The sequence below is a fragment of the Manis pentadactyla genome, chromosome 2, assembly GCF_030020395.1.
Source record: "Manis pentadactyla isolate mManPen7 chromosome 2, mManPen7.hap1, whole genome shotgun sequence".
Classification (NCBI taxonomy): Eukaryota; Metazoa; Chordata; class Mammalia; order Pholidota; family Manidae; genus Manis; species Manis pentadactyla.
In genome coordinates, this window is record NC_080020.1 from 214,305,917 (window position 1) to 214,321,952 (window position 16,036).

The 16,036-nt window shown below is 38.9% G+C and overlaps 2 protein-coding genes across 9 annotated transcripts in view; one reads left to right on the plus strand and one right to left on the minus strand.

Annotated features, from left to right (window-relative positions):
- Window positions 1-8,621, minus strand: part of BABAM2 (BRISC and BRCA1 A complex member 2) — a 405,600-nt gene extending 396,979 nt beyond the window's left edge. Inside the window, exons 1-3 of one of the 4 annotated variants that reach the window (XM_036903566.2) lie at window positions 8,469-8,616; window positions 6,597-6,664; window positions 4,990-5,141 (exon numbers count right to left, since the gene is read on the minus strand). In XM_036903566.2, coding sequence (XP_036759461.1) covers window positions 4,990-5,117 — 128 coding nt within the window. In that variant the 5' untranslated portion in view covers window positions 5,118-5,141; window positions 6,597-6,664; window positions 8,469-8,616. Of the gene's footprint in view, window positions 1-4,089; window positions 4,191-4,989; window positions 5,142-6,596; window positions 6,665-8,468 lie in introns of those variants that run through there. The other 3 variants (XM_036903562.2, XM_036903563.2, XM_057497319.1) reach the window with 3 other exon arrangements.
- A 123-nt stretch (window positions 8,622-8,744) lies between these two features.
- The window catches only part of RBKS (ribokinase), a 110,081-nt gene continuing 102,789 nt past the window's right edge, over window positions 8,745-16,036 (plus strand). For 2 of the 5 annotated variants that reach the window (XM_036903572.2, XM_057497321.1), the window contains exon 1: window positions 8,762-9,065. In XM_036903572.2, coding sequence (XP_036759467.1) covers window positions 8,977-9,065 — 89 coding nt within the window. In that variant the 5' untranslated portion in view covers window positions 8,762-8,976. Of the gene's footprint in view, window positions 9,066-16,036 lie in introns of all 5 variants that reach the window. The other 3 variants (XM_036903571.2, XM_036903568.2, XM_036903569.2) reach the window with 3 other exon arrangements.

A 16,036-nucleotide genomic window follows, 5' to 3' on the forward strand; every position in this document is an offset into this window, starting at 1 on the left:
TTATACTGTGATCCAGTACACATAAACTTACTTATTTAACTGAAATGAAATTAACAAAACAATGTTTATTCCTATTATGTGTGATTCAGTCTGTTAGTCTCCATTCTATTCTCATTCATTTTTTAAATGTTAGGGTGATTCACTCATTGATTTTACAACCACAAGTGAGTAAACATACCAGTTCAAAAAATTCTGCCCCAGAAAACATTCTCATATGTATCTTCTTGCACAAAGGTGGAAGAATGTTCATTATAGCATTCTTTGTCACAAGAAATTCAAAACAACATAAAAGTCATCAGTGGAAGAATGGTAAAACTGGAGGCATATTCATACAATGGAATATAATATAGCAGTGCAAATGGAAGAACAAAAGCTGTTAAGTTTAAAATAGATAAATCAATGGACTTAATACTAAAAACAAGCAAGCTGCAGAAGACTGCATTTAGTATGATATCATTTGTATGAATTTAAACATGCAAAATAATACTACATATCATTTAGGGATACATTTATACATAATTAACATAAAGTATAAAGGTATTCACACAGGGAAAAGGGGAAAAGATCACAGACCTCTACAGAAAAGAAAGTGATATGGAAAAGCCACATGGACAACTATGTATTAAACTGTTAAAAGGTACCCAACTTCAAAAATTAAACTATTGCCTCTCAGGGCAGCAGCTTCCTTCCAGGCACAGGCTAATGAAGAACGGTTCAGCCTGCCAGCTAGAGACACTAATATATCCAAGCTGAGATCAGTCATCAAAGCTTACAGCATTCATCATTTAAAACTGTTCTATTTAGTAATGAAGTACACGGAGTATCTATTTTTAACTAAGTAATGAAATTCAGAACATGGACAAAAAAATGCAACAGGTAGTTGTGGGCGGATGAGATGTCACAGCAGATGCCCCAAACACAGCCATGTGCCAGTGAGGTTGAGTCACTGTGATATGCTGAAAAAAGATAGTAAGGCACAGTGCCATGGGTTGCAGTGAGCCCTTTCTGCTTTCCTCTCTGTTATATTTGCCAGGCATCATTCCAGAATGCTGAACACTTAAGACATTTTCAAGATTAGTAAATCACTAAAAATGATAAAATATGGCATCTTCCAAACAGCACATGCTTGTGATCACATTAACACAGAGCAGAGAGCTAATAAACATAAAGTAGACTCATGGAATAATTCCTTAAAATTAAAAATTTGGTCCCTCTACTTCTCAACATATATTCAACCTAGAGGAGTAAATCTAATACTGTAATACACTCCACAGTACTTTCAAAAATATCAATTCATTTGTCATGGAATGCCATTTAAAAGGATTATGTGTAACAGAATTTAAGCAATAAACTACCAGACCAATAAACATGCTTCCAAGTACAAGTCCAAACTACTCTATACCCAAACTAAGCAACTTGTCTAGGAAAATATCTAACCCATTTATTCATTTAACCCTTACTACACTACATGTAAAAGGTACCATGGTAGACCTTAAAGAGATATAAAAATAAATTAAACAAGAACCCTGTCCTTAATACACTGACAGCCCAGCAACAGAGTTCAGAAACTTACATTATCATAGATAAGGTAAAAAGATGTAGGTGCTGTAAGAGAAATAAAAATAGATTGCTGTTTTTAAAAAGATCTTACTTTGAAATAGATTCTTGCCTATCTGTTCCTCCTGTGAGCCAAATCTAGATTACAGATACTTAGACCTCATCTCTTCAAAAGCAGGTAGGTATATATAGTAACAAAACTGGTTCTTGTGACCTCTCAAAATCAGTCTCCGCATTTTATACCTCCCCTGTACACACTGTTCTACAGGGTATGCCCCTGTGAGTTAACAGAAATGGCAAATGTGGATCCCAATTCTCATAACCGTGAATACTGCTGGTCTAAATGAAGGGAAGGCCAACAAAGACACACCAAAAAGAAGCTGTTCCTTTCCCTAACTCAGCCACTGTGTGTGAATAAAAACTTGCAGAATTACACTTGGGCTGATGAAAGAGGACTGAAGAAAGAATTGTTAGTGAGCCTCTCAAGAACTTTCACAAATCTTTCAGACAAGTACTAATAAAAGGCATGGATACCTAAGAATGCAGCAGCCCAGTTTGAAAAAGACATATGCACCTCTATGTTTATCGCAGCACTATTTACAATAGCCAAGAAATGGAAGCAACCTAAGTGTCCATCAGTAGATGAATGGATAAAGAAGATGTGGTACATATACACAATGGAATATTATTCAGCCATAAGAAGAAAACAAATCCTACCATTTGCAGCAACATAGATGGAGCTAGAGGGTATTATGCTCAGTGAAATATGCCAGGCAGAGAAAGACAAGTACCAAATGATTTCACTCATATATGGAGTATAAGAACAAAGGAAAAACCAAAGGAACAAAACAGCAGCAGAATCACAGAATCCAAGAATGGACTAACAGCTACCAAAGGGAAAGGAACTGGGGAGGATGGGTGGGAAGGGAGGGATAAGGGGGAAAATGGGGCATTACGATTAGCACACATAATGTAGGATGGGGGGACACGGGAAAGGCAGTATATACAGAGAAGACAAGTAATGATTCTATAGCATCTTACTACGCTGATGGACAGTGACTGTAATGGAGTATGTGGGGAGGACTTGATAAAAGGGGGAGTCTCATAAGCATAATGTTGTTCAAGTAATTGTACATTAACGATATCAAAATAAAATTTTTTTTAAAAAGGCATGGATAATACACTGGACTAGCAAGCCTTTTGCATATTACTTTATTTGTAGCAACTTTGTTAATGTAGGTAGAAGTATTTTTATTCCTTTTTTAAATATAAAGAAAGTAAAGTCCACAAATACTAAATGTCATTAAATGCCATTCTGAATATTTTTCAGGGACAGTCCAGACAGTCAGGTCTAGTGGATTCTTTTCAAATTTATCATTAGATCTACTATTTTCACTTAACACTCAACTAAACATTCAGGGATTTGGGGGCACTGAAGAGGGAGTCTGCAGAAAAGAAGTGACTTCATGGTGATGAGCTCAGCTGCTCTCTCAGGACACTGAAAAAGGGAGTGGCAAGTTCAGGTTTGTATCGTCTCACATAAACCAGTCCCCAGTCCTCTGGGCATCAGTCCCCTGTCATGTCTTCAGCATCTCTGAAAAGAATGCTTGAAACAAACTAAAGAAGAAAGCTACTTCTATGTCCTATACATTCAGACCAGTAAACATCCCTGGTTCACAGATTTGGTTTTTTAATGACAGTTTTACTAAGATATAATTTACATACCATAAAATGCACCCTTATAAGGACACAAGTCAGTCATTTTTAATATATTTACAGAGTTGTGTAACCATCACCACTAATGTTTGAATACTTTCATCACCTCCGAAAAAAACCCATATTCATTTACTAATTAAACTGAAGGTAATAACAGATCCTTCAAAAAGCACCCTACTATCCCAATGAAGTATCCAACTAACTTACTCTTCTTTATCTTATTACTAAAGGATGTCAGTCTATATCCTCATACCAAGTCTTCAGTTTAGTTAAAACAAATTGCAAGAGGTGTAGAAGGCAAAAGGCAAAAGAGCCTAAAAATAGAATCAAGAATGAAACATTTCTAGTAAGAGAGTTCTTTTAAAATGAACGAGATACGTCAAAAGGACACAAAAGCCAATGTGACAGAGGTACCAACGACAAATGTCAGAACAAGTCAGCAACAAAATCAATAAAGACAATATGTGTATTCTAACCCACAGAATAAAATAAGTACCTAAAAATTCATCCAGAATAACTGAATACATAAATAACTGGAAGGGAAGGGAGAGCACCTCTTTACAGTAGAATTCAAATAAATAAATGTGGGAGGACCAAGGGAATACTGACAGACAAGCACTACAGTATTACCAGAGGAGGCAAGAACCATCAATGGTGCTGAAATCATCGGACAAAAGCATGATGAGAAACAACATGTGCACCATCTCAACACATCTCTCCACAAGACACTTGACAAAGTACAAAGGGAAAATCAGGTAACTGGACTGTGGAGAAACCTGGCAGCACATCTTAACCAAGTAGACAAAGTTAACATACCAGTAATAGGACATATAAACATCATGTACTCCCTGATGCGATGCACTGAAAACATCACTTCCATAGTATTCTTGGGAAAAATCCATTTCTCACCCTATGAAAGGGAAAACATTAAACAATCCCATGTTGAGCGACATTTTACAAAATGACTAACCAGTGCTATCTTTAAAAGTGTCAGAATCACAAAAGACGAAGAAAGACAAGGAACTGTCATAGGTGGAGAAGACTAAAGACATGCCAACTAGATGTAATTTGTATCCTGGATTGGATCCTGGACCAAAAATCATGGGAAAACACAAAATTCAAATAAGGCTTGTAGAACAATTAACTGTACTGTAACAATGTTAATTTGCTGTAGTATTTTTGCAACTTCCCTGTAAATCTAAATGTATTTCAAAATAAAAAGTTGGATTTTTTTTTTAATGTAACATTTCTAGGCCTGAGATCTTACTGTTTGATCCACATTGTGAAAAATGACTCATTTTGGCTAGCTATTATAATTTTCCTACTAGGAGAAATTATCAGGTGATGTCAGATTCAGAATTTCGAATTCTAACTCTTTTAACTACTAGATTGCAGATGACATATGAAAACAAATCAATGAATGAAAAACTTGCTAAAAACCACATCACACTGTTAACAAAGAGATATGGAAAAAAAAAAAAAAAAGACATGAACATTATCATCATAAAGCAATGACCCAAAACACAAATAAAACAACTTGAAACATAAAATGTAAAGAACTGGACAAAGCCAACTGAACCAACATTATAACTCATTCACTCAACATGATGAATTTCTGTGGTGTTCAACTTTCATGAGTCTAATGAGAAAGATTTATTATTATGGTAAAGGTCGAACCGGATCTGTTACATAAGTTGAATGAGGTCTGGTACGTACCCAGATTTCAAGTCAGTTATCCTCAAACAGTTTGTAGCATCCAGTCCCACTTTTCCATTGCGGATCACACTCGATATGAATGGGGAGAGCACAGGCGAAATTCGGTTCAAGGCCACTTCAGGAGACATTTTACCTTCACTTGCAAATCACCACTAAAAGAAGGAAAGAATGGTGATCAGAGTATCCAAAGGAACTAGATATAACAAGCGGCCTGAAAACTGGCACAGCACACCCAAGTTTCTCTTGCAATGACTAAATTCCTCATTTCCTGTCTTATAGCAGACTCTTCTGAGGACCCTCCAGAAGAAACCATACCATTCCTACTGCTCACCTACTCAGGACATATGCTCCACCACTACTTTTCAGGAACAGCAGCAGCCCTCAAATCCAATTCCTCCCTTCCCAAGCTGGCTTCTACACTGCCTCATTCTCCTGAAGGCTGCCCCACTGGATCTTACCATTGGCTGGTTCTATTTTAGTTGAGGCCTTAGAAAGCCTTTCCTAACAATCCTCTCCCCCTAACAACTAAACACACACACACCACTAAATTAGGAATCCCTTCCTTTGTGTTGCCAAAAGAAGGAACTTTACTGATAATACTGTATAAAATTCAAGAATAAGCATAATTGGCTTGCAATTGTTACTTACTAGAAATTATTTATTTCTGATAAACATCTCTTAAAACTGTCCCTCCACAGTGCGTGATAACTTCTTGCTTAGCAATCTCCCCCCTCAGGGACTATGTCTGGAATTCCTAGTGCTCAACAAAAGTACCTGGCACCCAGTAAAAATCTTCCAACAAATAAATGAATATGGAGACAAAAGCTAGATAAATATTTAGGTGTAGAGAAAGGGTAACATGTCCTTTAAAAATATGGGAGAAGATAGTGTATTTGAGGAACAGCTGTAGCAAAGATCTACTTAACAATTAAAGCATGCAAACACACACCTATCCAGATATTAAGCAACACAAACTAACATGGATCTAAAAGTATTTTACTTTAAAACACTAAGAGGTTCTTACACTTGAAAATACAAAAGTAAAACCAATAAATCATATCTAAATTACTTGGAAACCCATGGGGCTCAGGGAGGGAGTACGTGAATTCCTCTTAATAGATCTCTAAATGAAAGCCTCTACTTTCAGAGGTGAATAAGTCAATTTAAATGATGATTTTCTTTCTCAACCTGAAAGGATAATCCCACATCAAAAGCAAATTAATTTCCTGCAAGTTACAAGTAGATGTTCTGGTTCTAGTTTTCTAGTTTTCACATATTATATACCACATGAGGATTTAAAGGTCACTGCCCAAATAAATGTTGAAAAATAGTTACCTGTTTTAATCATTTCAGATAATAAAGGCAAGGACTGCAGTGATCTTTCAAAAAATAGTAAAATTGTGACCCTATGTAGTGATGACCCAGAAGTACCTCTGAGGCAGTAAATGTTTATACTTTAATATTCAAGTCATCCTTTCTGCAAATATAAAACAAGCTCCTCTTCTAACCACTTAACAGATTATCTCCCTCTACCATTCCAATATGTCATCACAAAGTGAAAATAAACATCTAATGATCTGTATCATCAATCACAAAAAATCATGTACCTTTTTATAACACTTCATCACTTATCAAAGAGCTTCCACATACATTACTGTAATGGATCTTCACAATCCTGGACAGTAAGACAGATATGAATTCTCACTTTAAGGATGATATAGACAACATTTACAATTTGTCTTTGAACATTATACTAATCCATACTATCATTTTGAAGCTTACTTTTTCTCTATTTTGCAACATTTCCACTTTTATTTCTACCCACTGCTGTCACAGTTTTTGAAAGGATGCTTATCCAGAACATATGCAAAACACAAAAATACTCACCTGAAAAAAAAGCAAAAGGATCTAACCCACACTACAAAATTATTGTTCCAGGCTTTTCCCCATAGTACCTAGTATTATTTTACCTCTCATTTCTATGAAAAAAGAACCAACACATTCTGAAAATTTACTGAGTATAAGTATTTCCCACCTCTATCTGTAATTTCATTCACCAACCCCTCGCCCAACCACAACACTGTTCTCTGGTTAATACTATTGTTCCCATTTCAGATAAGAAAATTAAAGCAAGACTAAGTAATTTGTTCAAAGTCACAAACCTAGCAAGCAGAAGGAACAGAATTCAAATCCAGATCCCTCCGAGTCTACTACACCCATCTTCCTCTCGAATAAATATTTAGAACTTCAATCACCCAGGAGAAAAGTCTCAAAGTAAATTTTTTGTTTAAAGTATACACCTTGTAAAATTTTAACCAAAAGCCATGAATTTAAACTAACGGTTGCTTGACAACGAGAAACAAATTAGACTACTGCTGGCCTACTGCTGAAGCTGGCAGAAGTGATTCACTAGTCAAATGCTAAAGGTAACAAACCTGCTCCACAAGCCACATTATACTTAAGGTGACAACCCATTCCAACGCAGCAACTGTCATGACCTTAGAATGACACCTGAAGGAATGAATTTCTTTATTTTCAGAACACCCATAATACTAGTTTTTGACAGTGCAAGCTTTCATGCAGCATTAAAGTCTGTTTCAAACGTAGGTGTTGTGAATGCTCGAAAGGAAAGGGAAAAAAATACTGACTCCAAAATCAGAGGTCACCAAACAGCAAAAGATAATGGTTCTTTGGTGAGGTTCTTTTGAGCCATGGATATACATGGGGGATTATACCCAAGAAGTAGCTTTTACACATTGCAGCACTACAGTAGATCCCACATAGGCAAAAATTTACAGTGGCCAGCCTCTCTTGAATGCTAATTGTGCAATTTATATTTCCTGATTTTGACATACTACAGAAGGAAAATGCAGAAATACAGTTTTTAGAGGGGTCGGTTGCCCCACAACAGTCACATAAGGTCTTTTGACGGGCAGCGCGGGGAGTACAAAGACGTCTAAAGCATCGTCCACTTTCTTGTAATTAAGCTGAGATGATAAACACGGAAGCAGGTGCCCTGCTGACGTCATGGAACGGAAAGGGGTGGCGTCCTGCTGCGTCATATCTACGTCATGAGGCGCATGAGGGAAGTTACATTGGGGAAGCAATTTCTCCAAGGGTCAACGTTCAAGAAAAACAAATCGGCTTAAACACAAAGAATGACCACCCCACTCTACGGGACATCTGAAAGGGGACGCTTTCTCTTTTCCCGAATTGCATGATCCCCTCATCGGGCAGGGAGGAAGCAGTCAGAGCTTAATGAGGGACCAGGGGGCGAGCTAGATATCGAGAAAGAGCAGCCTTTGGCCTTGGGGGGTTGTTCTTGAGGAGACCAGCGTGATGGGGTGAGCAGGGCATCTTTGGAACGGGGGCCTTCTCTATAGGAAGAGGAGAGCCCTGGGCTTATTTAAACCACTGTCCTCAGCGCCACCTGTGCGACTCGGGATACAACCTCCCCGCACCAGCCCCAGTCCAGGTACCTGGAACTTAGTCCGATCGGTAACCGGCGACTACGTGGGGTACAGGTTACCCGAGCGCGCCCCCGACCGACGCGCCGACCTGCGCGCGCACCGCGGGCCGGGTGCGTGCGCGCCCCTGGACGTCCCGCCCCGCCCCCTCTGTGGCCCAGAAGGAGGGCGGCGTGCGCGCTCCCGGCCGCGCCAAGCCGGCGGGCGCTCGGCGAGGCGTCTCCGCGGTGCCTGAAAGTTCCTTCGCCGGCGCCCCCCCCCGGTGGATGGCGAGCAGCGCGGAGTTCGGAGCTTTCTGAAGGGCGCTGTAACTAGAGGCGATGCAGGGAGACAATTCCTGGAAGCACGCAGGGAAGTTGGTGGGCGGGGTTGTTTCGGGCATTCGGATGGGCGACCCGCAGAGGCGTCTGGAAGGCCCGCGTCTTTAGGGAGCCGGGAGCGTAGGAGCGGCGTCTCTGGTTACAGGGTCGGGCAAAGGGCAAAGGTCGGCCTCCAGTTTGGCGAGTCCCTCCTTCAGAGAATGGCTGCGTCTGGGGGATCCGGCAGGCAGTGGCAGGAGGAGGTGGCGGCGGTGGTAGTGGTGGGTTCCTGCATGACCGACCTCGTCAGGTTAGTCCGGGGCGGTGCGCAGTCTGCGGCCCGTGGGAGGGGGCGGACTCCACTCTTCTCGCCGCCTTGGCACTGAGGATATTGGGGATGGAGAATGTTCGCGTTTGGTGGGAGTTTCCCCAGCCCGCAGCCTGCCTTCCTGGCACGGAAGAGGCAGAATTTGAGTTTGTAAAGGTAACTGTCAAGTGAGGAAGCATAGAGGCCAGGCTGTAGTGAAAGCCCTAGTGTTACTAGAAGCCTCCAAAGACCTGCTGTTGTCTTGACCAGGCTGCCGAGCCTCTCCCCTGAGTACCCTAAGTAACTTTGATCAAGTCAGTTACCTCTGAGCGTGAGCCTACCTCACAGGGTTGTTGTGAGGACTAAATGAAGTAAAGTGCTTTGTGAACCGTAACACTATCCAGGTTGGGTATTATTCGTCCGAACTTGTATAAAATGAGTGGAGCAGAGGGCACAACGGGATCACTCACCTTTCACCATATTGATTGCTGGCATTCCTAAAATATAACTACAACTTATTATTAGAGTAACCAGGGGTTACCTTATGGCAACCCATGAGTCAAAAGAAAATCCAGTAAACACAATTTTCACAACCATTAAAAAACTGATGAAATAATGAAAGAAAATATGCAAAATGAATATAGTTGAGTTAGGTCAATGAGGTTGGATGGTGAGATACCTCCAATTTATTTTCTCTTTTTAAAATGAAAATGGCTTTTCTAATTTTAAAAATAATATATATTCATTATGAAAAATAAATCACATATTGCAAGAGGATCCTACCATTCAGATTGTTTCATTGTAATATTTTGGAATAGCTTTTCAGGTATAATGTTACTTTTACATGATAAAGGTTCAAAATGATCACACATACTGCAGTAAGACCTCATCTGTCCTGCAATCTTGCTTTTCCAAAGAATAGCAGATTTAACCTGGAAATAAATAAAAAGGCCTTGGACAATGATAAGTCACCAAAGCTCTGCACCACCTGTGTTTTACTTAGAAAAGACTTCTACGGTTTTCATGTAACAGATTTAACCTTACATTGCCTAAAATGTTTATAAACTACATTATCAAATATCCAGACCCAGATTAGTTAGATGGAGAGTAGAAGGGGAGAAAATGCCAAGGGCAGGTATAGTGGTTGCCAAAAACCTGAAAGTGAGTAGGTGAGTGCAACAAGCAACAAAAGAATTTTAAGTGCCAATAGCCTTTATTTTTCCACAAATATTTGAGCTACGTGTTCAGACACTGTGCTTCTTTTAGTGACAGAGCATCAAGTTCAGTCTAATTGTGGACATTTGGTGAAGAGGCCTACACATCTTTTTCTAGAGCAAGAGTCATTAAACTTTTCTATAAAGGGCTGGAGAGTAAATATTTTAGGCTTTTCAGGCAACATATGGTCTAGGTCACTTTTTTTTTTAACAACCCTTTAAAAATGTAAAAATTATTCTTACTTACCAAACTTTACCCAAAAACAGCCTGCAGGCCGCAGTTTGCTGACCACTGTCTTAGCACCACACCCCTATGATAATTGCTTTTGCTAGGGATGACTCTTTTCAAGAAAAGGTAATATGATACTTGTTAAATTTTATATAAAAATAGGACATGTGATTCATTTTAGAAATAGTATCAAATATTGTAAAGTTTAGTTACATGAAAGAATAAATCTTCAGTAAACCTTCAGATGTCAAAAATATTTCATTCCTTAGAAAATCCATCTAGCTGCATTTTTAACCATACTTTCATAAGTGGAGACGAGTGAGAAAGCTGAACAATTTTTCCATACACCCTACCTGAACGAGATGGCAGGGTTCGAATTCAGAACCACTTTCTTGTTAAACTAAGTCAGAGCTTTCTTGAAGCTTGACCATCAAACACCAGAGATAATTATAGTACTTTCTAAAATGAACACTCTCCAAACGTTGGGGAGGCTGGGGTGTCAGAGGCCCATGTTAGCATCTCTCAGGATTTTAAAATCTCATTTAAGTGCCAGAGGAATTTACACATTATTTATCCCAGCCCTTCAGTTTATAGATGAGTAAACTGAGGTCAAGAGAAGTACGAAACTCTTAACATTGTGGATAATCTTTCTAATTTGTCTTGTCTTGCCATTTTCTTTCCTTCATAAAATATCCAGGCTTCTATTCTTCACATGGATCACTAGTAAAGATTTTATTCTCCCTGTAGACTGCCACAACTTTTCTACAAATTTGTCATGGTTTCTGATTACTTCTGCCTCTGAAGATCTTTACAAACTACCTGAGTACAGGATTTTAATATAAAATTCTGCATCTGTGATAAACGTGAATCCAACTTAGCTAATTACAGTGTATATCATGATTGTATTAGTTTCCTATTGCTGCTCTAACAAATTACCACAAATTTAATGGCTTAAACAATACCAACTGAATATTTACAGTTCTGGAGGTCAGAAGTCTGCCACAGGTCTCACTAGGCTAAAATCAAGGTGTCTGTAGAGCTGCATTCCTTCTAGAGACTTTAGAGGAAATAGGTTTTCTTGTCTTTTCCATCTTCTTGAGGCTGCCCACATTCCTTGGCTCATGGCTCCTTCCTCCTCCTTCAAAGCCAGCAATGGGCAGCCAGGTCTTTCTCACACAGCATCATTCTGACACTCCCTCTTCTACATTATAAGAACCCTTATGATTATATTGGGCCCACATGGATAATTCAGGATAATCCCCTTACTTCAAGGTAATCTATTAGCAACCGTAATTTCCCTTTGCTGTGTAACATAATATATTCACAAATTCCAGGAACAAGCAGGTGGACCTTTGGGGCAGGGCTTGGGATGGGGAGGCAGCTGTATTCTGCCACCACACTGATTAAGCTCAAAAGTTAAAATTAAAAAACCTTACGATGCTTAGAACTTAGAGAATCATTGAAGCCTGTCAGTCCATCCTCCACATTTTCCAGATGAAGTAACTAAAAGTAAATGACTTACCCCAAATCACACAGCCAGTGGCACAGTGAAAGCTAGACCCTTGGTTTCCTGCCATTATCTTCCCATTATGTTCATAGTTTTGTCTGGCTAGTAGTATTTCTCGCTCTTTTCATCTGTAGTTCATTTGAGAGCTTATAGTCTATGCATTCATTGTTTACCTTATAAACTGATGAGAAATAATAACTAAGGATTTATAATTTTCAGGTCTAAAGATAGTATCTTCATTACTGTTATGTACTTTATTTCTAAGTTTAACTGTAATCAGCCTGGTCACCCATGCCTGTACTGTAGATCCCTTTAAAAATAAAACTACCTCAGTAATTAAACCCTCTTGGACAGCATCCAAGTCCAACTCACTTTATATATTACATTACTGTGTGCTAGATACTGTTAATTCCATCAGTGAGCTATTTTTTTCACTTCTAATTCAGTCTACTATGAACTCTATATACTATATATTAGTAAGCTCTATATACTAATAATTTTAAAAAATCATTAGCTTGTCGAACATAGCAAACAATGAACATTATTTAATACCCAACCATATTTATCACTATTCTCTCCTTCTTGAATAATTGTCTCTAAAGTTCCACATTGTAAAGATAAATCAAGCCTGTTCTTGTGGAAAATTAAGTCAAAGTTCCTCTGAAGACATTTCCATGAAAAAAACCCTACAACAAATGAACTTTCTTAGACATTATGCTCATAGACCTTCATTAATCATGCTTTCCCTGGTAACCTTTATTGTCACATGTATCGCCAATTTTTTTTCAATTATTTATTTAACAAATATTTACTGATTTTATACTGTTTGCTAGGCACTTCCTAGGTGCAGAAGATACAGCAATGAAAACACAGCCAAAAATGCCCACCTCATGGAGTTTACATTCTAGTGGAATAGACAAACAGAAGTAGAAATAAGTAAAATGGATAGTATGTTAGATAACTGCTAAGGAAAATAAAGCATGAAAGTGAGATTAGTAATAATTTTAGATCATTGTAGTAATTTTAGATCTTTGTCCACAGAAAGCCTCCCTGAGAAGGTGGTTTTGAGGAAAGACCTAAAGTAGGAAAAGAAACAAGCCATACAGATACCCAGAAAGAATGTAAGCCAGGCAGAGCATATGCGAAGGCGCTGAGGTGGGAGCATGCCTCTTATGATGAGTGAACAGGGAATCCAGTGTGGCTGGAAAAAAAGAAACAGAGCGGGAGCAATTGATGATTAAAGGACATTGGGTGATACCCTGAATGAGATGAAAAGCCATTGGAGCATTTGAGCAAAAGAGTGACATAATCTAACTTAGATTTTTCTTTTTGGTATCATTAATATAAATTACATGAGCAACATTGTGGTTACTAGATTCCCCCCATTATCAAGTCCCCACACACATACCCCATTACAGTCACTGTCCATCTTACTCTATAGTAAGATGCTGTAGAGTCACTACTTGTCTTCTCTATGCTATACTGCTTTCTCTGTGCCCCCCCGTACATTATCTGTGCTAATTGTAATGCCCCTTATTCCCCTTCTCCCTCCCTTCCCACCCCTCCAAGTCCCACCCCACCCCCAAGTCCATTTCCCTTTGGCAATTGTTAGTCCATTCTTGGGTTCTGTGAGTCTGCTGCTGTTTTGTTCCTTCAGTTTTTGCTTTGTTCTTATACTCCACAGATGAGTGAAATCATTTGGTACTTGTCTTTCTCCACCTGGCTTATTTCACTGAGCATAATACCCTCTAGCTCCATCCATGTCGTTGCAAATGGGTAGTTGACACACAGTATTACATTAGTTTCAGGTGTACAACACAGTGATTCAACATTTATATACATGATAATTCTAGGTACCAGCTATCACAATACCAAGTTGTTACAATATTTTGACTATATTCCTTATGCTATACATTACATCCCGGTTACTTATTTATTGTACAATTGGAAGTGTGCACTTTTTTTTTTTTTCTTGTGAGGGCCTCTCTCACATTTATTGATCAAATGGTTGTTAACAACAATAAAATTCTGTATAGGGGAGTCACTGCTCAATGCACAATCATTAATCCACCCCAAGCCTAATTTTCATCAGTCTCCAATCTTCTGAAGCATAACGAACAAGTTCTTACATAGAGAACAAATTCTTACATAGTGAATAAGTTACATGGTGAACAGTACAAGGGCAGTCATCACAGAAACTTTCAGTTTTGCTCATGCATTATGAACTATAAACAGTCAGTTCAAATATGAATACTCATTTGATTTTTATACTTGATTTATATGTGGATACCACATTTCTCTCTATATTACTATTTTTTTAAATAAAATGCTGAAGTGGTAGGTAGATACAAGATAAAGGTAGAAAACATAGTTTAGTGTTGTAAGAGAGCAAATGTAGATGATCAGGTGTGTGCCTGTAGACTATGTGTTAATCCAAGCTAGACAAGGCAATAAAACATCCACGTACGCAGATTTCTCTCAGAACAGGGGTGGTGAGGTTCTAAGCCTCACCTCTGTTGACCCCAATTTCTCACCTGATGGCCCCCCCTGCGATTGTGCCTGTCTTAGGTTGTTCCTCCCTTGAGGAATCTTACCCGTCTCTGGCTAACCAGTCATCTTCCGGGGCCATACAGGGAAATGTAAAGTTGGTAAGTGAGAGAGAAGCCTTATTGTTTGAAAAGGTTAGCTTTTTACTTCTTTGCATATTAATGCCCTGTGGCTTCTATGCCCAGCATTTGTCTTGAGGTATCTCTACCACTTGGAAGAATTATGATACTCGGTAAATTGGATATGAGGCACGAATTCTATTTAAGGGTTGTAATTAGGAAGGAAGAAGAAAAGCTATAGAAGTAGCAGGTGGAAGAAAACATGGGAAGACTGATTATTTCTTTAACATATCTTCTTGTAGAGTAACTTCAGCATGTATAGGTTTTAAACTACTAATTAAATTGCGCACACACATTAACATAACATAATTATGTAACATAATTACATAACCAAAGCATACCTGTAATTACCAGCCATCTCCAGTGAAACCAAGAAAACCAGTTAGGCACCTTAGGCATTTGTGAAAACTTATCTGTGATATGGTGGATATTGTCCAACTGAGCTTGACCAGTCTGAGAGAAATCAGACAAATTAAAACAACCCATTCCTGGGGACTGTTCACATCCCATATGTTCTTTTAACAGTAAATAGTCTGTAGTTGTAAGATTTTGGAGCGCTACAATTTGCACTTCTCCTAATTCTTGGTTGAGTTCCAACAGTATAGATCCAGTCAACTTTGTGGTTTTACTGTACGCACAGGCCAGCTTAGATATCTCCTTCTTCATTCCCATGGCAAGTCCAGGAACTGGTGGGATGAGTGCATCTACACCTGTAGCAGTGTGTGGATCTTTGTTGGGGTTTTTTGATGATCATCTTCTGGCATGAGTCTTCCAGAGAGTGCTGATGTTGGAAGTTCTTTTTCATATCGTATCTTAGTTCATTTTCGGGATAGCCAAATTAGGCTTTGATCTTCTGTATAAACACAAACAGACCCTTTGCCTACACTTTTATATGCCCTTTATACCCTTGTGTAGAACTCATTGGAGGTCACCACACAGGAACTGCCTTTTTTTTTTTATTGGTATCATTAATCTACACTTACATGATGAATATTATGTTTACTAGGCTCTCCCCTATACCAGGTCCCCCCTATAAACCCCTTTACAGTCACTGTCCATCAGCATAGCAAAATGTTGTAGAATCACTACTTGCCTTTTCTGTGTTGTACAGCCCTCCCCTTTCTCCCACCCCCCATGCATGCTAATCTTAATATCCCCCTTCTTCTTCCCCCCGCTTATCCCTCCCCACCCACCCACCCTCCCCAGTCCCTTTCCCTTTGGTACCTGTTAGTCCATTCTTGAGTTCTGTGATTCTGCTGCTGTTTTGTTCCTTCAGTTTTTCCTTTGTTCTTATATTCCATAGATGAGTGAAATCATTTGGTATTTCTCTTTCTCCGCTTGGCTTGTTTCACTGAGCA